Source organism: Pseudophryne corroboree, chromosome 5, assembly GCF_028390025.1.
Source record: "Pseudophryne corroboree isolate aPseCor3 chromosome 5, aPseCor3.hap2, whole genome shotgun sequence".
NCBI classification, from domain to species: domain Eukaryota; kingdom Metazoa; phylum Chordata; class Amphibia; order Anura; family Myobatrachidae; genus Pseudophryne; species Pseudophryne corroboree.
The window spans coordinates 763,123,726-763,146,664 of NC_086448.1; the positions used below are offsets into that span (position 1 = coordinate 763,123,726).

The 22,939-nt window shown below is 48.2% G+C and overlaps 1 protein-coding gene across 5 annotated transcripts; it reads right to left on the minus strand.

Annotated features, from left to right (window-relative positions):
* Window positions 1–755: 755 nt before the first annotated feature.
* Window positions 756–15,190, minus strand: ZNF706 (zinc finger protein 706). Of its 5 annotated transcripts, XR_010177935.1 has the most exons (5): window positions 14,965–15,190; window positions 5,830–5,966; window positions 3,104–3,207; window positions 2,344–2,449; window positions 756–990 (listed from the first exon to the last, which is right to left on the minus strand). XR_010177935.1 is itself a non-coding variant. In XM_063924212.1 (4 exons), the coding sequence occupies exons 2-3, from the start codon at window positions 5,962–5,964 to the stop codon at window positions 3,112–3,114; spliced, it is 231 nt and encodes a 76-aa protein (XP_063780282.1). In that variant the 5' UTR covers window positions 5,965–5,966; window positions 14,980–15,190; the 3' UTR covers window positions 756–990; window positions 3,104–3,111. The 5 variants fall into 5 exon arrangements, 4 of the variants coding, with proteins under 4 accessions (XP_063780282.1, XP_063780280.1, XP_063780283.1 ...); XM_063924212.1 differs by lacking the exon at window positions 2,344–2,449 and having other exon boundaries at window positions 14,980–15,190; XM_063924210.1 differs by lacking the exon at window positions 2,344–2,449.
* Between the last annotated feature and the right edge of the window lie 7,749 nt (window positions 15,191–22,939).

The following is a 22,939-nucleotide window of genomic DNA, read 5'->3' on the forward strand; positions in this document are numbered from 1 at the left end:
TGAATCTAGTCTCTTGCCACATAATTGGAAAAAAAAAAAAAAAAAAATAGATTCTAAAATGCTTACCCATTCTCCTGCTCCATGCTGAGCAAGAAACCGGAGGTTTGGGCCAGTGTTTTTTTATTTTTTATTTAATTGCTGTGTCATTACTGTGGGGGGGGGCACACACTGTGACATTACTGGGGGGGGCAGTGTGGTGGAACTACTGGGGGGGCGGGGACCACAGTGACATTACTGGGGTAACAGCGTGTGGTGGAATTACTGGGGGGATGGGACAATGTGTGACATTACTGTGGGGGGGGGGATACACGTGTGTGGTGGAATTACTATTACTATATGTCTCAATGTAGGCTATGGGGGGGGGGTGGGGGGATTCACTGCTTGGAGACTTTCCAACGGAGAGAATCTGACAATGCAGTCTTCAATTAGCGGCCAAATCCAACTGGATTTGGCCGTTTGACAAAGCCAATCCGACTTTTTTTTTTTTTAAGTTGGAGTGACATTGTCGGAAACGAGGCCAAAACCTGTCGGATTTGGCCGCAGAATCCGACAAAGACACTTGGATCCGTGGCTAATCCACAGTGTTTTTCGACCGTCAGAAAAATGGCAGCCCAATTGAATAGGTTGGAACAGTTTCCGACTTCAATTGAATACCCCCCTATGCATTTTCAGATAATTTGGTCCCACCACTACATGCAGAAACATCCGTCTAGGAAACTCCAATTTAGGGTTTAACTTCAAAATTGACAAACCGGTAAAATCAAGGTATTCCTTTTATTGAACAAATTATACACATTATGGACATGAAATCAATATAATTACAACTGTAAAAAATTGAGTATTGCCCAACTTGAGATTTACAAATTAGTAAATAACTGTACATTTAGAGGTCCGTATGAACCCTCTTGAAGGGAACAGCATAAAAACGTGGTTTCAAGAGCCCCTTTCAGATAAACCACCCGAGAACAGTCGGTGCACTGAAGGATTTCCCTAGAGAAAGAGTAAATGACAAATTAGCTTTCCCACACAACAGCTTCAATCCTCATATCATGGAAGTCTTTAGAACGTACTTCGTTTTTATCTGGGTGGTTAATATAAAGCTTGGTACACACTACAAGATTTGTCATGAAACCCAAGACCATGCTGCACAACCATACAATCATTTGAGGAATTGCATGGTCCCATCTGATGTGCTGTTTATCAAGCTGGTCATACACTAGGTGGATATGGCGTTCGAATGTACGATTTAGACATGTCTAGGGAGGCCAATCCCGGGAGGACCCCCGGATTTAGGGCCAAAAACGGCCAGGATTCAATCCCGGGATTGGAAGGTCCAATCCCGGGGATTGAGGGATCAGCGTTGAGCATCCACAGAATGCTCAGACGATGCCCAGCTTCCTCCTTCTGGCGCCCCCGGTGCAGCGTGACCCATCAGCTGCTTCTGGGGGGAGAGAAAAGTTTCTCACCCGCCCGCGGTATATGGTTAGTTGTGTGCGGGGCGAGGGGGCAGCCACATAGTTAAAAAGCCCAGGATTAGCCATTTTTCAATCCAGATACCCGGGATTGGCTTCCCTAGATGAGTCATATGATGCATTGTGTGCACATTGTAAGTGGTTTGGGTATGATTACAATGTGCGGTCCCGTAGGTCGAATGTCACATCATACGTGCAGCACATCCGTCGTAATCGTATGCTCATCGTACCTTGTTTATTGCCCATAAAATGCATTGTATGATGGAACATACAATCAGTGTCATTCGAGTTGCTCACACCTGTCAGATTGTGCGCTTTTTGTGAGGCACACGAGGGATCGCGAGATGATCCATCATATGGGGGCATAAAATGGGTCTTACGATCGTATGCACATCTTACGTCCAAAAAGCACAAAATCATATGCCAGGGGTTCCCGGGGGATTGAAGGGAAATCGTATGAGGAATCGGACACTGGCTATACATCAGGACGACCAGCATCAGACGAGATGATGCAATGTAAATTGGTTACATTAATCAAATATATTGCGTCATCATGCAGCGTGTGGGAACAGTCTATACAATGTACCAGGAATTCATGAGGTCTGCAGATTGTTGCAGTGTCAAGCTTAAGGGAGATCAATTGATTGCTTGGACCACTAAAGACAGTCAGCTAGGAGAGGATGGCTGCTGGAAGTTCTCAGCTAAATAATGGGAGGACTAAAAGCAAACTGAATACCTGCAAAAGTTAGGATTCTGTACAAACCGATACTGTATTAGTATGAATGCATTTACAAATAGTCAACATTGGATTGGTCTTAGTTGCCCTCTGCTAAAGATAAAATACTTAGTCCTTTGGTTAGATGGTGGTTACCTGGTTTAGCACTACATAGCCATTTGTTCTTCTGCACTATGAAGTCAGGTTCTGAGCTTCTATAACAGGGCTGGACATATCAGGTGACAGGTAGGCAAGTTCACACCTAAAAAAAGTGTTACAGCTGGTTCCTAACTTTTTTTTGAGAGTCCTTTCTACTGAAGTCGTCAGTGGATGCACATCTCTCCTGGCTTCTTAAGAGATCCTGCCGTCTCCTAGATTTGATAGACTTCTGAATTATACATACTGTCCACCCTTCTATAAACACACGATTTAGGTATTTGCTGAATTCCAACGACCAAGGTTTTATTTTCGTTTTCCACATTTACACCTTCAACAATGATTACATGAAGGCCAAGACTAGTTTTACACTTAAACTGCAATAATACCCACACAATCATTACAATTCACTACAGGTGCAGGCTAAAAAAAACAAAATTACAGGTCACCACAGCACTCCAAGCTAAGGAGAGAAATGCTGGAGGGTAAGGAGGGGGCTGGGGAGGCGTTAGGCAAGGGGAAAAACACACGTTGCCAGTCTCCTACCAGCTTTATTCAGACATGTCAGGGTTTCTGCAATAATTACAGATCTGTACTAATGAGGGGAAACCCAAGACCCTTTCATGCAGTTTGAGACATCAGCCCCTCATGGTGGTAGACCGGCTACTAACAATGCAACTCACAGATTAGTCACTTTAAAGAAAAGAAAAAGGACATTGCCCTGAAGAGGTACTAGCGTCAGGTAGTATGAAGATCTTACCTTTTGATCTATGCCTCAACATCAACCAGCTCTGGAGGCAGTGGGACCTTCGGATGTTTGCTCTCAAAGTGCTGCTTGAAGGTTTTGGGATCTGGCATTTGTGTCTAACAGAGGGACAATACAAATAAAAATTATAAAATGACCAGCCATAATATGGGAAGGAGTTAAGGATGTATTTCTTATTCCTACCCCTTTCAGACTCGGACCCTGGACACAGAATACTGGTTTTAGCTGGGGAATCTGTACTTCTGCCACGCTCACATGGTATCCGGACTCTGGGTCAACACGTTTTTCCATTTATTTTTTTATTTTATTTTTTACTTTCATACTTTATTATCCACATGGACTATAATTGGGAATGGTAACCTTGCCCGAAGCATGGTGACCCATGCGAGGGTACACAGTACACTAATTGGGGTTCCCGGTCACTTTATGAAGAAAATGACAAACCCCCTCCATGAAACTTATGTCGACCTAGACACCGTCGACCCTCATACACATCTGGGTGATGGACACTAGTTATTCCGTGGTCATCACACTGAACCCAGGTCTTCTGTCTAGCAGTAGATGCTTGGAGAGGTCATCTCCAGGCACTACTGTGGTCACCAATTAACTTTTTATAGACATGACTCAGGTCATACCTTTCACACATTGCAAATCCCATGAATGACTCCGATAGACTGCATGGTTGCGGACCCAGTACTGCCAACCCAGGTTCAGATACATGCCCTGGCAAATTCCCAGCTTACTGCTTGTGTCCGATAGGGATACACCAGTGGAGTTCTGCCAGTATGCCATGGGGAGGGACAAAAAAAAAAAATTAAAAAAAAAATTGGAGCATCCAGTGGGCTCCAGTAAACTATTGTCCCTTCTGCATAGAGATGTAAAGGATGAGTAACATTGGACCCACCACAGCACATCAGCCTAGTGCTAATGCACTGCGTCTCCCCTCCCAGCCTGCTCCAGTGCACATGCACAAGATAAAACACGCAGCCGCCACTACAGTGGCTCTGAATGGACAATACATGTAGCCGTCAAAATAGATAGCTGGAACAGTCAGTGATAGGGAGTGCATATAGCCCATCATGTAGCACCGTAATACACAAGGGAGTTTGCACATGATAGCAGTGCTCCCCTACCCCCATAATTCAGCATAATATCTCTCTACCAAGGTTTGGCATAAACTAATGGCTATTTGGCTCCGGCAGCAACAGCTAATAACTGGAATGTAAGTTTAAGAACTCTACTAGGGATGATTCACTTGTGTAAATAGCGCAGAAGAATTACCACTGACTACCTTCCCAACACAGAAGTCTGAATAACTGGAAACTTTGAATGGGGACAGTGAGGGAGCTAACCATTTACCTACTGCACTGTCCCCCCACAGCTAACAGTGAAACCTATAGTACTAACCCATAATGGGCGGTCCAAAACAACCTATTGGCTCACTTTAAGTTTAAGACCCTGCCCACATTTTAGGAACCTCTTTTTTCCTACCACTGGAGGCAAGTAGGGATTGTCCTGCCCTGCTAACAAGGAGAACAGCAGTTTCATCTAAAGAAGTTGCCACTTTACAGATGGATGAATACCGGATACAAGACAAGAAAATCATACGATGCTGAAGTCTTAAGGCTTCTAACCGTAGCAGCTACAGCGGGCCGAACACATGAAGTTACCTGCTGCTATGATTTGGGGGGCGGTCTACAAGTTATTTGTTCTGGTCTGGAGTGTAAATACCTTATCAGACCTGAGCACCAATTATCGCATCAGCTGGGCATGCTGAAAGACTTATCACGCCTGGTTAAGCAGCCATACACTGTGCCATTACAGTCCTAATCAGCCAGTATGGTCACTTTTATTTAGGTTGCCTAAACTAAGATGAATTAGTATTGGTCTTCTTTTGTAAAGTATTCTTGCCAAGCGGAATTAGCAGTGTGCAGCACCCTGCCTATTTTTGCAGTAGTGCACCCTGCTCTTTTAGGAAACACCACGCCGATAGGATAATCAGTGCTATTCTAACACTCCAAGTGCAGCCACAGGCCCACCACACCAGTAACCAGACCACATTTCATACAGCACAAGAAACTTAGCAGACAGTCCCGATGTCTTCCGTGAGGAGGTGCTCCAACTCCTGGGACAATCTAGACAGCAGAGTCCCCACCGCTGCTCCCTTGGACCTGCACTCCTCTCTGGTGGCAAAAGGTGCTCTCCCTCTGTGCCGGGGGCTGCACACAGTTCTGCACAGTTATTTTGTGAAGCACTGAATTCCAGTGACATTGCATGTGGGGAGGACTGAGGAACACTGGTCAGATGAGCATCTCCAGGGCATACGACTTGCTGAATGGGAAGTAGTTAATATTTCAGTGATATTATACTGTGCCACACACTAGTGTCTATAAATAGAGTTGTAATGAATGACCCATCGCATCTATTTGTCCTCCAAAATTAAAATATGCCCTGCGTATTGATCAGCACCCTGCCCAAAAACATAAAAATCCTAGAGGGGACACTAGCTAAATGGTAGTAATACAGATTACATTAACCAGGTTGGAAAGACACCTGGAAAACATGGCAGTAATCGGACGCGGAAAGTGGTTATAAGCGTGTTCAGCAAGAAAGACTTATTAGCATTGCCAATATACTAAAAATGTGGAGAATGTAGTAAGGTGTGGAACCATTAGACCAGTAGTAGTTACCTACATTACTTCTATACAATAAAGCCTTACCCGGCAGACAAGGCAGGTGAATACTAGAGCGGCTTTAGCTGCAGCTTTCTGGTCGTGCCCTTGTTTCTTCTTCTGTTCTGCTTGTTTCTTGGCATTTTTCTGTTGCGATTGAATCTTCTGATGTCCTCGAGCCATATCTGCAGCGTTACAGACAGTGTTACCTCACATACACCGAGAACTACCCACAACTGAGGTGTACAGCAATCTATTCACTGGAAAGTAAGAGGCTGAGGAAAGGGGGTGGGGGCGCTAGTCAGCCGATCACTAACACCTGCTAGCTTCCATGATAAGTGATAAATGCAGGGACAAATATAAGCAAATGACCATTACGAGATACTAGACCTTAAAATAAGAATTTACTTACCGATAATTCTATTTCTCGTAGTCCGTAGTGGATGCTGGGGACTCCGTCAGGACCATGGGGAATAGCGGCTCCGCAGGAGACAGGGCACAAAAATAAAGCTTTAGGATCAGGTGGTGTGTACTGGCTCCTCCCCCTATGACCCTCCTCCAAGCCTCAGTTAGGATACTGTGCCCGGACGAGCGTACACAATAAGGAAGGATATTGAATCCCGGGTAAGACTCATACCAGCCACACCAATCACACTGTATAACTTGTGATCTGAACCCAGTTAACAGTATGACAAACGTAGGAGCCTCTGAACAGACGGCTCACAACAATAACAACCCGAATTTGTTTGTAACAATAACTATGTACCAGTATTGCAGACAATCCGCACTTGGGATGGGCGCCCAGCATCCACTACGGACTACGAGAAATAGAATTATCGGTAAGTAAATTCTTATTTTCTCTAACGTCCTAAGTGGATGCTGGGGACTCCGTAAGGACCATGGGGATTATACCAAAGCTCCCAAACGGGCGGGAGAGTGCGGATGACTCTGCAGCACCGAATGAGAGAACTCCAGGTCCTCCTCAGCCAGGGTATCAAATTTGTAGAATTTTGCAAACGTGTTTGCCCCTGACCAAGTAGCAGCTCGGCAGAGTTGTAATGCCGAGACTCCCCGGGCAGCCGCCCAGGATGAGCCCACTTTCCTTGTGGAATGGGCCTTGACAGATTTAGGTTGTGGCAAGCCTGCCACAGAATGTGCAAGTTGAATTGTGCTACAAATCCAACGAGCAATCGTCTGCTTAGAAGCAGGAGCACCCATCTTGCTGGGTGCATACAATATAAGCAATGAGTCAGACTTTCTGACTCCCGCCGTTCTTGAAATATATATTTTCAACGCCCGGACCACGTCCAACAACTTGGAATCCTCCAACTCGTTAGTAGCCGCAGGCACCACAATAGGCTGGTTCAGGTGAAACGCTGACACCACCTTAGGTAGAAAATGAGGACGCGTCCGCAGTTCTGCCCTGTCCGTATGGAAAATCAAATATGGGCTCTTATATGATAAAGCCGCCAATTCTGATACTCTCCTGGCTGAAGCCAGGGCCAGTAGCATGGTTACTTTCCATGTAAGATACTTCAGCTCCACCGATTTTAGCGGCTCAAACCAATGGGATTTGAGAAAATCCAAGACTACATTAAGATCCCACGGTGGCACAACCGGGGGCTGTATATGTAGTACTCCTTTTACAAAAGTCTGGACTTCAGGAACTGAAGCCAATTCTTTTTGGAAGAAAATCGACAGGGCCGAAATTTGAACCTTAATGGACCCCAATTTGAGGCCCATAGACAATCCTGTTTGCAGGAAGTGTAGGAATCGACCCAGTTGAAATTCCTCCGTGGGGGCCTTCCTGGCCTCACACCACGCAACATATTTCCTCCAAAATGCGGTGATAATGTTGTGCAGTCACCTCCTTCCTGGCCTTTACCAGTGTAGGAATGACCTCTTCCGGAATGCCTTTTTCCTTTAGAATTCAGCGTTCAACCGCCATGCCGTCAAACGCAGCCGCGGTAAGTCTTGGAATAGACACGGTCCCTGCTGAAGCAGGTCCCGTCTCAGAGGTAGAGGCCACGGATCCTCCGTGAGCATCTCTTGAAGTTCCGGGTACCAAGTTCTTCTTGGCCAATCCGGAGCCACTAGTATCGTTCTTACTCCCTTTTGCCGTATAATTCTCAGTACTTTTGGTATGAGAGGCAGAGGGAACACATACACTGACTGGAACACCCACGGTGTTACCAGAGCGTCCACAGCTATTGCCTGAGGATCTCTTGACCTGGCGCAATACCTGTCCAGTTTTTTGTTGAGGCGGGACGCCATCATATCCACCATTGGTTTTTCCCAACGGTTCACAATCATGTGGAAGACTTCTGGATGAAGTCCCCACTCTCCCGGGTGTAAATCGTGTCTGCTGAGGAAGTCTGCTTCCCAGTTGTCCACTCCCGGAATGAATACTGCTGACAGTGCTATCACATGATCTTCCGCCCAGCGAAGAATCCTTGCAGCTTCTGCCATTGCTGTCCTGCTTCTTGTGCCGCCCTGTCTGTTTACGTGGGCGACTGCCATGATGTTGTCCGACTGGATCAACACCGGCTGACCCTGAAGCAGGGGTTTTGCCAGACTTAGAGCATTGTAAATCGCTCTTAGCTCCAGTATATTTATGTGAAGAGACATCTCCAGGCTTGACCATACTCCCTGGAAGTTTCTTCCTTGTGTGACCGCTCCCCAGCCTCTCAGACTGGCATCCGTGGTCACCAGGACCCAGTCCTGTATGCCGAATCTGCGGCCCTCTAACAGATGAGCACTCTGCAACCACCACAGAAGAGACACCCTTGTCCGTGGCGATAAGGTTATCCGCTGATGCATCTGCAGATGCGATCCGGACCATTTGTCCAGCAGATCCCACTGAAAAGTTCGTGCGTGGAATCTGCCGAATGGAATCGCTTCGTAAGAAGCCACCATCTTTCCCAGGACTCTTGTGCATTGATGCACAGACACTGTCCCTGGTTTTAGGAGGTTCCTGACAAGTTCGGATAACTCCCTGGCTTTCTCCTCCGGAAGAAACACCTTTTTCTGAACCGTGTCCAGAATCATTCCCAGGAACAGCAGACGTGTCGTCGGGGTCAACTGAGATTTTGGAAAATTCAGAATCCACCCGTGTTGTTGCAGCACTAGTTGGGTTAGTGCTACTCCGTCTTCCAGCTGTTCTCTGGATCTTGCCCTTATCAGGAGATCGTCCAAGTAAGGGATAATTAATACGCCTCTTCTTCGTAAAAGGATCATCATTTCGGCCATTACCTTGGTAAAGACCCGAGGTGCCGTGGACAATCCAAACGGCAGCGTCTGAAACTGATAATGACAGTTTTGTACCACGAACCTGAGGTACCCTTGATGTGAAGGGCAAATTGGGACATGCAGGTAAGCGTCCTTTATGTCCAGGGACACCATAAAGTCCCCTTCTTCCAGATTCGCTATCACTGCTCTGAGTGACTCCATCTTGAACTTGAATTTTTGTATGTACAGGTTCAAAGATTTGAGATTTAGAATAGGTCTTACCGAGCCGTCCGGCTTCGGTACCACAAATAGCGTGGAGTAATACCCCTTTCCCTGTTGTAGGAGGGGTACCTTGACTATCACCTGCTGAGCAAACAGCTTGTGAATGGCTTCCAATACCGTCGCCCTGTCTGAGGGAGACGTTGGCAAAGCAGACTTTAGGAACCGGCGAGGGGGAGACTTCTCGAATTCCAACCTGTAACCCTGAGATACTACCTGCAGAATCCAGGGGTCCACCTGTGAGCAAGCCCACTGTGCGCTGAAATTCTTGAGTCGACCCCCCACCGTTCCCGAGTCCGCTTGTAAGGCCCCAGCGTCATGCTGAGGGCTTTGCAGAACCCTGGGAGGGCTTCTGTTCCTGGGCAGGGGCTGCTTGCTGCCCTCTCTTACCCCTTCCTCTGCCCCGAGGCAGATATGACTGTCCTTTTGTCCGCTTGTTCTTATAGGAACGAAAGGACTGCGGCTGAAAAGACGGTGTCTTTTTCTGTTGGGAGGGGGTCTGAGGTAAAAAAGTGGATTTTCCGGCAGTTGCCGTAGCCACCAGATCCGATAGACAGACGCCAAATAATTCCTCCCCTTTATACGGCAATACTTCCATATGTCGTTTGGAATCCGCATCACCTGACCACTGTCGCGTCCATAAACTCCTTCTGGCAGATATGGACATCGCATTTACTCTCGATGCCAGAGTGCAATCTCTGCGCATCTCGCATATAAAGGAAAGCATCCTTTAATTGCTCTATAGTCAATAAAATACTGTCCCTATCCAGGGTATCAATATTTTCAGTCAGGGAATCCAACCAGACGACCCCAGCACTGCACATCCAGGCTGAGGCGATGGCTGGTCGCAGTATAACACCAGTATGTGTGTATATACTTTTTAAGGTAGTTTCCAGCCTCCTATCTGCTGGATCCTTGAGGGCGGCCGTATCAGGAGACGGTAACGCCACTTGTTTTGATAAGCGTGTGAGCGCCTTATCCACCCTAGGGGGTGTTTCCCAGCGCGCCCTAACCTCTGGCAGGAAAGGGTATAATGCTAATAACTTTTTTGAAATTAGCATTTTTCTATCTGGGTTAACCCACGCTTCATCACATACATCATTTAATTCCTCTGATTCAGGAAAAACTACAGGTAGTTTTTTCACCCCCCACATAATACCCCTTTTTGTGGTACTTGTAGTATCAGAGATATGCAAAGCCTCCTTCATTGCCGTGATCATATAACGTGTGGCCCTACTTGAAAATACGTTTGTTTCATCACCGTCGACACTAGATTCAGTGTCAGTGTCTGTGTCTGTGTCTGGGTCTGTGTCGACCGACTGAGGTAAAGGGCGCTTTACAGCCCCTGACGGTGTCTGAGACGCCTGGGCAGGTACTAACTGGTTTGCCGGCCGTCTCATGTCGTCAACTGATTTTTGTAATGTGCTGACATTATCACGTAATTCCATAAACAAAGCCATCCATTCCGGTGTCGACTCCCTGGGGGGTGACATCACCATTATCGGCAATTGCTCTGCCTCCACGCCAACATCGTCCTCATACATGTCGACACACACGTACCGACACAGCAGACACACAGGGAATGCTCTTATCGAAGACAGGACCCCACTAGCCCTTTGGGGAGACAGAGGGAGAGTTTGCCAGCACACACCCAAGCGCTATAATATATATGGGAACAACCCTATATAAGTGTTGTTCCTTATAGCCGCTTAAATATATAAAAATATCGCCAAAATATGCCCCCCTTCTCTGTTTTACCCTGTTTCTGTAGTGCAGTGCAGGGGAGAGTCCTGGGAGCCTTCCTCACAGCGGAGCTGAGCAGGAAAATGGCGCTGTGTGCTGAGGAGAATAAGCCCCGCCCCCTATTCCGGCGGGCTTTCCTCCCGGAGTTTTAGACATTTGGCATGGGTTAAATACATACATATAGCCTCAATGGCTATATGCGATGTATTCTTTTGCCATAAAAAGGTATTATATATTGCTGCCCAGGGCGCCCCCAGCAGCGCCCTGCACCCTCCGTGACCGTCTGGTGTGAAGTGTGTGACAACAATGGCGCACAGCTGCAGTGCTGTGCGCTACCTTCATGAAGACTGAAGAGCCTTCTGCCGCCTGTTTCCGGACCTTCAATCTTCAGCATCTGTAAGGGGGGTCGGCGGCGCGGCTCCGGGACAAACCCCAGGGTGAGACCTGTGTTCCGACTCCCTCTGGAGCTAATGGTGTCCAGTAGCCTAAGAATCCAATCCATCCTGCACGCAGGTGAGTTGAAATTCTCTCCCCTAAGTCCCTCGATGCAGTGAGCCTGTTGCCAGCAGGACTCACTGAAAATAAAAAAACTTTCTAAGCAGCTCTTTAGGAGAGCCACCTAGATTGCACCCTGCTCGGACGGGCACAAAAACCTGAGGCTTGGAGGAGGGTCATAGGGGGAGGAGCCAGTACACACCACCTGATCCTAAAGCTTTATTTTTGTGCCCTGTCTCCTGCGGAGCCGCTATTCCCCATGGTCCTGACGGAGTCCCCAGCATCCACTTAGGACGTTAGAGAAATACAATTGAACTCTATGGGGAGAAAAGCATCAGATATTGCTTAGTATAGTTCCCCAAACTGGGGAAAGAATTTTTTTTTGGGGGGGGGGGATCCTAGAAGCTGCTGGATTTACATTCGAGATCTGTAGATCCAGTTCCACATATACACATGGCAGCAGCAGTATAACCTACAATCTCCTCTAAGCCACAGTGGGATACAGTCATTAGGTCAACACTAGTTTCACATTTTTTTTTTTTTTATATACTTTCATACTTTACGATCCACATAGACTATGATTGGGTATAGTAACCTGTGCAGAGTGCAGTGAGGCATCTTGCCCGAAGCATGCTGAGCGCATTAATTCGGGTTTCCTGTCACTTTAAGAAAACAACAAAGTAAAAAAACAAAAAACAAAAAAAACACTCATGTCGAACTAGTGACCTATAACCACCACGATGACCGCTACTGTATTTGTAGAATCAAATGTTTTAAGAGTGCTCTACAACAGTGACGTGCGGTTAGGCCAGGCAGAGCATCTCCTGTCATACGCCCAAATTTTGATTATAAAAAGGATATGAAAAATATAAGTAACTTCTTTGTATTATGCAAATCATTTTTAGAGTCAAAACTCTGGAGTAACCTGGTCTATGGGGTCGATTCTATTCGACAACTTAAGAATAGCGCCGGGAATTAGCTCCCGACGCTATTCAATTCAGCTCCAGTTAAGTCAGCGATGTCCCGTTCTCGCCGACTTAACTACCCGCGGCGATGCCGATTCCCGACAGAATCAGCCTCGCGCCGGCCGCGAGGCAGCACTTTTGTTGGGTTTCTTCTTTCATCCCCCAGGGATGAGAGAAGAATTCCCGACAATTGCGGCTCACTAGCAGCTGAATTGAATAGCGTCGGGAGCTAATTCCCAGCGCTATTCTTAAGTTGCCGAATAGAATCGACTCCTATGACACCCTACCTTGCCTGCACACCCCTGACCTGAACTCGCCAAGTTTCCAGCCGTATATACTACTCCACCTTCGTATAATGCCCACATGAGCCCTTGGCCTCATATGGTGTATAAAGCGGGCTCAGATATTAGCCAATGCCTCCCAGCCATTTACATCACTGCTCTACATCACTGCCCAGCCTATGCACACTCATGTTCCCCATTCAGCAGCTGGGGAAGGTTCTCAAGGCAGGGTATTGCCATTGCTTCTATAATCAAGCCTGGTTCTTTCACAAATATTGCAGACAGTGACTAGCTCGTTAAAGGGGATTTAACAAAACAACTTTAACAAATAAGTATTCAACCTCCTTGTTTTAAAACACTTACACCTTTACCTGCAAGTACAGATGAGTGGGTTAGAAAAATTCTGATCAGAGTTATGCATCTGAGCACCGCTCTTCTTTTTGCAAACTACTGCTGCAATGCAGTCAGGTCTGATGCATTGGTGAACAGCAATAATTACTCTTTTCCCACACAGCCAGAATGGGATTAAGGAAAAGAAACCCCAAACAGATTGGCTGTATTCTTTGGGAATGGCCCTGCTGAATCTTCTCACAACTCATAGGGAGTCTTAGAGACTGCAACACACCCCAACACAAGTCAAGAACTGAATATTTTATTCTTAGAAAGTGTTGAAAAAATAATAATTTGCTACATACAGTGGTACAACACTAATGTTAATATCCAAATATTCTCAGTAAAATTGATGCAGAATATGTCTGCACTGTATAATAAAAGGCATTCAGTATTAGACATGATTTACGTAATTTTGCATTCAGTTTTACACAAAATCAGGGTGAGAAAGAACCTCCCTAATCAGCTGTGAGATTACATCAGACATGAACCATAGTAATAGATGCAGAATGGAAGTACAAAAACAGGAAGTCCTCATTTACTCAAGTGGGGAAAATGACATACACACACACACACACACACACACACACACACACATCTAGCGTGTGGGCAAAGAGCAAGTGCGATTTCCTCTACAGCAATGTCAAATGGCTGCGGCAGCTCAGCATGTGTCCTGAGATCACCAGCTGTCAGGCAGACTTCCAGAAAGAATCAGGCTTGGACCCAAATAAACCCCACAGACATGGCAGGAACAAGAGACCAGATTATTCTCTTTTCTTAAGGCCATTAAAATCTCATTTCACACCAAGAACAAGAGACCAATTGAATGTAAAGTGATGATATGCACAGACCGCTCATACAGAAGAGCAGATGCCCCAAACCTGCAACTAGTAGAGCTGGTTTCATGCCACTGCAGTCTAACAATAGTGTTCCAGACAGAAGTCAGCCACCCCAAATACAAGGACAAACCATACGAGAGGGATAACTACATTAAAACCCAATTCGACACAAAATTTTAGAAAACTATTTTACAAAACAGTGATACTAGAACCCCTGCACTTGTGTAACAAAACAGTCTGACGGGAACTGCTTCAAAGCTAGATCATGCAGAGCAGATGTTCCCAGTTTACAGAGAGGTTTGATGGTTACAAAGTTTAGCAGTTGCTGTACACACTAAGCACATACCTACTTGCTGTAGTCAGACACTACCATGGGCAGAGATTGGAGTGCTTGTCAGAAGCAGGACAATGACAGAAGACCCTCACCATGTACAGAGAGACAGATATACACAGGGTTATAGCCAGACCATTCATTATGCAACCATGTTACCACGTATTGTAACAGTTTGTGGCTGTGTACAGGGGACCCTGCTGCCTGTATACAGAGGGAAGGGGTTGGAGGGGAACCCTGCTGCCTATATGCAGGGAGAAGGGACTGGGGGCTTTGCCACCTCTATACAGGGGAAGGGGCTGGGGGGAACCCTGCTGCCTGGAATGGACCCTGCTGCCTATGCACAGGGGGAAGGGACTGGTGGGCTCTGCTGCCTTTATACAGGGGGAAGGGGGGCCTGCTGCCTCTATACAGGGGGAAGGGGTTGGGGGGAGACCCTGCTGCCTATGTACAGGGGGAAGGTGTGTGTGTGTGTGTGTGTGTGTCCGGGGGGACTGGGGGCTCTGCTGCCTCTAGACACATCGTGTGGCAGTCAGGGAAGACACTTGGTTCCCACCATATGTTTACACTTCTCATAGCAGCCACTGTGCCTCCATCCCTCAGCCTTGAAGTACCGGTCACCGCTCACTCACCCTGGCCGGGATTACCTCAGTCACCGTCAGGCAGGCGGGCTCCGGCGGAGCGGCGTGCAGCGGTCTCTGCTACAACCGGGAAGAGGGGGGGAGGCAGAGCGTAGTAGAACCGCCTGTATCCGGACCTGCGCTGCCCACGGACCCTCCTCCTCTTCTTCTCTCTCGGCTCGGGTAGCCACTGCGCAGGCGCGCTGCACACGGCCGTATCCAGGGGAACAAGGAGCTGGGTGGTGGCCGCGTGAGTCACTATTTCTACCGCGAGAGACCAATCAGACAACTCGGCGGTGACGTACCTGGCTTGGGGAGGGGGGCAAGGGGCGTGGTTATGCGCAGGGGGAGGGGCGAATCCTGGACCGTGTGTAGCATCTGCAGCAGGAGCAGGGGGACTGTCTTATTACTCAGTCTCAGGTTCTCCTGTGTCCTCAGCTGCCCCCTGCTGCTCAGGTCACCTCAGAGTCAGACACCCTCTCCCCTCCACTACCGGCTTCTTCTATCCGACCAGCCGTCGGGCGTGCATGCTGGCTGCAGTAAGGTGCTGGGTGCTTGTGATGTCTTGGTGCATAGGTGCCGCATCCATTGTACCTTATTACACTGCAGTATGTAACCTGTGCTTCCTTCTCTGGTGATACATCTTATTATATAATAATGATAATGATGATAATGTAATATTGATGTAACTACAAATACACTATGGTCCACGGGAAAAGCAGCACTCACATCATTTCTCTGGATACTGATGCTGGGGTGCGTAGTCTCAAGGACATCAGCAGAACTGGATGCCTCGTGCCTTCATTTAAGATCAGTTGAAAAAACAGAGCACTCACCAGGATTTCTTATTTGTAAAAGACGTGGCGTTTTATCCAGCGCCATGATAACTTGAAGAATGTCAATGTTTCGGCCCACTGCAGAACCTTTGTCAGTACCACAGAGTGACCCTGTCAGAAAACTGCAACCTTAGGATCTGCCACCTTGTGTTTCCGACACTGTATTTGGGAAGGAACCGCCAACTATGCATGTATATCACTGAGTGTCCAGGAAGGATGCGGCCACAAGATGATTGACAACAGCGGGCGCTCGTGGAGCGGCAATGCGGCATTGGAAGGGGAGGGGGGGGGGGGGGGGGAGGCGGGCCAAACGAGGGCATCATGACCGATTTCGGGGCGGCTGTGTTACGGTCCGGAATCCCAACCATCAGAATCCTGACAGCCCCCCCCCAGAAAGTACCCTAACCCTCCCCTGCCCCATACACTAACCCTTCCTTGTGGGTGCCTAACCTTAACCCTATTCGGTGGTGCCTAAACCTGATCGTCCCAGCTTGGTGCCTAACCTTAACCTCCCCTTGTACCCCCCCTCCCTGGTACCTAACCATCCCCTTCCTGTCCCTGCACCCTAACCCTGACCCCTCTTCTAATGCCAAACCTAACCCCCCCCCCCCCCTCCTCGCGGCAGGAGGCGAGTGCGTCCCGCTAAAAGAACATTCGGGATTCCAGACGTTGGTATTTTGAGGCCGGGATCCCAAGCACAGTTGGGATTTTGATGCCGGCATTATGGCGCCGTTAGGATTTCCGGTGTCAGTATTTTGACCGCCGGCATCCCGTCCGGCGGCATTTTAACTGCATACCGCAGAGCGAATTAGATTTGGGTGGGATGTGTTCAAACTGAAACCTAAATCGTAGTGTAAAAATATAGCAGCCAGTATTTCTCTAACGTCCTAAGTGGATGCTGGGGACTCCGTAAGGACCATGGGGAATAGCGGCTCCGCAGGAGACTGGGCACAAAAGTAAAGCTTTAGAACTACCTGGTGTGCACTGGCTCCTCCCCCTATGACCCTCCTCCAAGCATCAGTTAGATTTTTGTGCCCGAACGAGAAGGGTGCACACTAGGTGGCTCTCCTGAGCTGCTTAGTGAAAAGTTTAGTTTTAGGTTTTTTATGTTCAGTGAGACCTGCTGGCAACAGGCTCACTGCATCGAGGGACTAAGGGGAGAAGAAGCGAACTTACCTGCGTGCAGAGTGGATTGGGCTTCTTAGGCTACTGGACATTAGCTCCAGAGGGACGATCACAGGCCCAGCCATGGATGGGTCCCAGAGCCGCGCCGCCGGCCCCCTTACAGAGCCAGAAGACAGAAGAGGTCCGGAAAATCGGCGGCAGAAGACGTCCTGTCTTCAACAAGGTAGCGCACAGCACTGCAGCTGTGCGCCATTGCTCTCAGCACACTTCACACTCCGGTCACTGAGGGTGCAGGGCGCTGGGGGGGGCGCCCTGAGCAGCAATAAAAACACCTTGGATGGCAAAAAATGCATCACATATAGCTCCTGGGCTATATGGATGAATTTAACCCCTGCCAAAATACACAAAAAAACGGGAGATAAGGCCGCCGAGAAGGGGGCGGAGCCTATCTCCTCAGCACACTGGCGCCATTTTCCCTCACAGCTCCGTTGGAGGGAAGCTCCCTGGCTCTCCCCTGCAGTCACTACACTACAGAAAGGGTTAAAAAAGAGAGGGGGGCACTAATTACGCGCAGTATTAAAAATTACAGCAGCTATAAGGGGAAAAACACTTATATAAGGTTATCCCTGTATATATATAGCGCTCTGGTGTGTGCTGGCAAACTCTCCCTCTGTCTCCCCAAAGGGCTAGTGGGGTCCTGTCCTCTATCAGAGCATTCCCTGTGTGTGTGCTGTGTGTCGGTACGTTTGTGTCGACATGTATGAGGAGAAAAATGATGTGGAGACGGAGCAGATTACCTATAATAGTGATGTCACCCCCTAGGGGGTCGACACCTGAGTGGATGAACTGTTGGAAGGAATTACGTAACAGTGTCAGCTCTGTATAAAAGACAGTGGTTGACATGAGACAGCCGGCTACTCAGCTTGTGCCTGTCCAGACGTCTCATAGGCCGTCAGGGGCTCTAAAGCGCCCGTTACCTCAGATGGCAGATATAGACGCTGACACGGATACTGACTCCAGTGTCGACGGTGAAGAGACAAATGTGACTTCCAGTAGGGCCACACGTTACATGATTGAGGCAATGAAAAATGTTTTACACATTTCTGATAATACGAGTACCACCAAAAAGGGGTATTATGTTCGGTGAGGAAAGACTACCTGTAGTTTTCCTGAATCTGAGAAATTAAATGAGGTGTGTGATGATGCGTGGGTTTCCCCCGATAACAACTGATAATTTCTAAAATGTTATTGGCATTATATCCTTTCCCGCCAGAGGTTAGGGTGCGTTGGGAAACACCTCCTAGGGTGGATAAAGCGCTCACACGCTTGTAAGAACAAGGGCTCTACCCTCTCCTGAGATGGCCGCCCTTAAGGATCCTGCTGATAGAAAGCAGGAGGGTATCCTAAAATGTATTTACACACATACTGGTGTTATACTGCGACCAGCAATCGCCTCAGCCTGGATGTGCAGTGCTGGGTTGGCGTGGTCGGATTCCCTGACTGAAAATATTGATACCCTAGAGAGGGACAGTATATTATTGCCTATAGAGCATTTAAAAGATGCATTTCTATATATGCGTGATGCACAGCGGAATATTTGCCGACTGGCATCAAGTCTAAGTGCGTTGTCCATTTCTGCCAGTAGAGGGTTATGGACACGACAGTGGTCAGGTGATGCGGATTCCAAAACGGCATTTGGAAGTATTGCCTTATTAAGGGGAGGAGTTATTTGGGGGCGGTCTTTTCAGACCTGGTGGCCACGGCAACAGCTGGGAAATCCACGTTTGTACCCCAGGTCGCCTCTCAACATAAGAAGATGCCGTATTATCAGGCGCAGTCTTTTCGTAGGCAAGCGGGCAAAAGGTTCCTCATTTCTGCCCTGTGACAGAGGGAGAGGAAATAGGCTGCAGAAATCAGCCAGTTCCCAGGAACAGAAACCCTCTCCCGCCTCTGCCAAGCCCTCAGTATGACGCTGGGGCTTTACAAGCAGAATCAGGCACGGTGGGGGCCCGTCTCAATGAATTTCAGCGCGCAGTGGGCTCACTCGCAAGTAGACCCCTGGATCCTTCAGGTGATATCTCAGGGGTACAAATTGGAATTCGAGACGTCTCCCCCTCGCCGTTTCCTAAAGTCGGCTTTAACGATGTCTCCTTCTGACAGGGAGGCAGTTTTGGAAGCCATTCACAAGCTGTATTCCCAGCAGGTGATAATCAAGGTACCCCTCCTGCAACAGGGAACGGGGTATTATTCCACACTGTTGTGGTACCGAAGCCGGACGGCTCGGTGAGACCGATTCTAAATCTAAAATCTTGAACACTTACATACGGAGGTTCAAATTCAAGATTGAGTCACTCAGAGCAGTGATTGCGAACCTGGAAGAAGGGGACTACATGATGTCTCGGGACATCAAGGATGCTTACCTTCATGTTAAAATTTACCCTTCTCACCAAGGGTACCTCAGGTTTATGGTACAGAACTGTCACTATCAGTTTCAGACGCTGCCGTATGGATGGTCCACGGCACCCCGGGTCTTTACCAAGGTAATGGCCGAAATGATGATACTCCTTCGAAGGAAGGGAATTTTAGTTATCCCTTACTTGGGCGATTCCCTGATAAGGGTAAGATCCAGGGAACAGTTGGAGGTCGGTGTAGCACTATCTCAGGTAGTGTTGCGGCAGCATGATTGGATTCTCAATATTCCAAAATCGCAGCTGATTCCGACGACTCGTCTTCTGTTCTTAGGGATGATCCTGGACCCAGTCCAGAAAAAGGTGTTTCTCCCGGAGGAGAAAGTCAGGGAGTTATCCGAGCTAGTCAGGAACCTCCTATAACCGAGCCAAGTCTCAGTACATCAATGAAATGGTTCTGGGAAAAATGGTGGCTTCCTACGAAGCAATCCCATTCGGCAGATTCCACGCAAGAACTTTCCAGTGGGACCTGCTGGACAAATGGTCCGGGTCGCATCTTCAGATGCATCAGCGGATAACCCTGTCACCAAGCACAAGGGTGTCTCTCCTGTGGTGGTTGCAGAGTGCTCATCTTCTAGAGGGCCGCACATTCAGGACTGGGTCCTGGTGACCACGGATGCCAGCCTGCGAGGCTGGGGAGCAGTCACACAGGGAAGGAATTTCCAGAGCTTATGGTCAAGCCTGGAGACATCACTTCACATAAATATCCTGAAGCTAAGGGCCATTTACAATGCTCTAAGCTCAGCAAGACCTCTGCTTCAAGGTCACTCGGAGTTGATCCATTCGGACAACATCACGGCAGTCACCCACGTAAACAGACAGGGTGACACAAGAAGCAGGAGGGCAATGACAGAAGCTGCAACGATTCTTCGCTGGGCGGAAAATCATGTGATAGCACTGTCAGCAGTATTCATTCCGGGAGTGGACAACTGGGAAGCAGACTTCCTCAGCAGACACGACCTCCACCCAGGAGAGTGGGGACTTCACCCAGAAGTCTTCCACATGTTTATAAAACTCGACAAGTATTGCGCCAGGTCAAGGGACCCTCAGGCAATAGCTGTAGACGCTCTGGTAACACAGTGGGTGTACCAGTCAGTGTATGTGTTCCCTCCTCTGCCTCTCATACCCAAGGTACTGAGAATTATAAGATGGAGAGGAGTAAGCACTATATTCGTGGCTCCGGATTGGCCAAGAAGGACTTGGTAACCGGAACTTCAAGAGATGCTCACGGAGGATCCGGGGCCTCTACCTCTAAGAAGGGACCTGCTCCAGCAAGGACCCTGTCTGTTCCAAGACTTACCGCGGCTGCGTTTGACGGCATGGCGGTTGAACGCCGGATCCTGAAGGAGAAAGGCATTCCGAATGAAGTCATTCCTATCCTGATCAAAGCCAGGAAAGATATAACCGCAAAACATTATCACCGCATTTGGCGAAAATATGTTGCGTGGTGCGAGGCCAGTAAGGCCCCGACGGAGGAATTTTCAACTAGGTCGATTCCTACATTTCCTGCAAACAGGAGTGTCTATGGGCCTGAAATGGGGGTCCATTAAGGTTCAAGTTTCGGCCCTGTCAATTTTCTTCCAAAAAGAACTAGCTTCAGTCCCTGAAGTTCAGACGTTTGTGAAAGGAGTACTGTATATACAGCCTCCTTTTGTGCCTCCAGTGGCACATTGGGATCTAAATGTAGTTTTTGGGTTCCAAAAGTCACATTGGTTTGAACCACTTAAATATGTGGAGTTAAAATATCTCACATGGAAAGTGGTCATGCTGTTGGCCCTGGCCTGGGCCAGGTGCGTGTCAGAATTGGCGGCTTTATCCTGTAAAAGCCCTCATCTGATTTTCCATTCGGACAGGGCGGAATTGAGGACTTGTCCTCAGTTTCTCCCTAAGGTGGTTTTCAGCGTTTCACCTGAATCAACCTATTGTGGTGCCTGCGGCTACTAGGGACTTGGAGGACTCCAAGTTGCTAGACGTTGTCAGAGCCCTGGACATATAGGTTTCCAGGACGGCTGGAGTCAGAAAATCTGACTCGTTGTTTATTCTGTATGCACCCAACAAGCTGGGTGCTCCTGCTTCTAAGCAGACTATTGCTCGTTGGATTTGTAGTACAATTCAGCTTGCACATTCTGTGGCAGGCCTGCCACAGCCAAAATCTGTAAAAGCCCATTCCACAAGGAAGGTGGGCTCATCTTGGGCGGCTGCCCGAGGGGTCTCGGCTTTACAACTTTGCCGAGCAGCTACTTGGTCAGGAGCAAATACGTTTGTAAAATTCTACAAATTTGATACCCTGGCTGAGGAGGACCTGGAGTTCTCTCATTTGGTGCTGCAGAGTCATCCGCACTCTCCCGCCCGTTTGGGAGCTTTGGTATAATCCCCATGGTCCTTACGGAGTCCCCAGCATCCACTTAGGACGTTAGAGAAAATAAGAATTTACTTACCGATAATTCTATTTCTCGTAGTCCGTAGTGGATGCTGGGCGCCCATCCCAAGTGCGGATTGTCTGCAATACTGGTACATAGTTATTGTTACCAAAAAATCGGGTTATTGCTGTAGTGAGCCATCTTTTCTAGAGGCTCCTCTGTTATCATGCTGTTAACTGGGTTTAGATCACAAGTTATATGGTGTGATTGGTGTGGCTGGTATGAGTCTTACCCGGGATTCAAAATCCTTCCTTATTGTGTACGCTCGTCCGGGCACAGTATCCTAACTGAGGCTTGGAGGAGGGTCATAGGGGGAGGAGCCAGTGCACACCAGGTAGTTCTAAAGCTTTACTTTTGTGCCCAGTCTCCTGCGGAGCCGCTATTCCCCATGGTCCTTACGGAGTCCCCAGCATCCACTACGGACTACGAGAAATAGAATTATCGGTAAGTAAATTCTTATTTTACCCTGCACAGAAACAATATAACCCACCCAAATCTAACTCTCTGCACATGTTACATCTGCCCCACCTGCAGTGCATATGGGGGGTAATTCAGACCTGATCGCTAGGCTGCGTTTTCGCACAGCGGGCGATCAGTTCTAAACTGTGCATGTGTATGCACCGCAATGCGCAGGCGCGTCGCACAGGTACATAGCGGATCGCCGCTCAACGATGGGTTTCTGCGAAGAATCCGTTCGCACAGGCGATAGCAAGGAGATTGACAGGAAGAGGGCGTTTGTGGGTGTCAACTGACCGTTTTCTGGGAGTGTTTGGAAAAATGCAGGTGTGTCCAAGCGTTTGCAGGGAGGGTGTCGGACGTCAAATCCAGCCCCGAACAGGGTGAAGTAGCCGCAGCGGCTGAGTAAGTCTTGGGCTGCGCAGAGACTGCACAAAATCTGTTTGTACAGCTCTGCTACACATGCGTTCGCACACTTGCACAGCTAAAATACTCTCCCCCTGTAGGCGTCGACTATCTGATCGCAGCAGTGCAAAAATTGCTGCCCAGCGATCAGGTCTGATTTAGGCCCATGGTTTTGCCCATTAATGTGCTTCTTTGGTTTGCTAACAAACCTGAATAACTCCCTCTGCCCGGATTTTTAAAGCGGCATCATTTACAAGTCAAAATCAGGTTGGTTTTG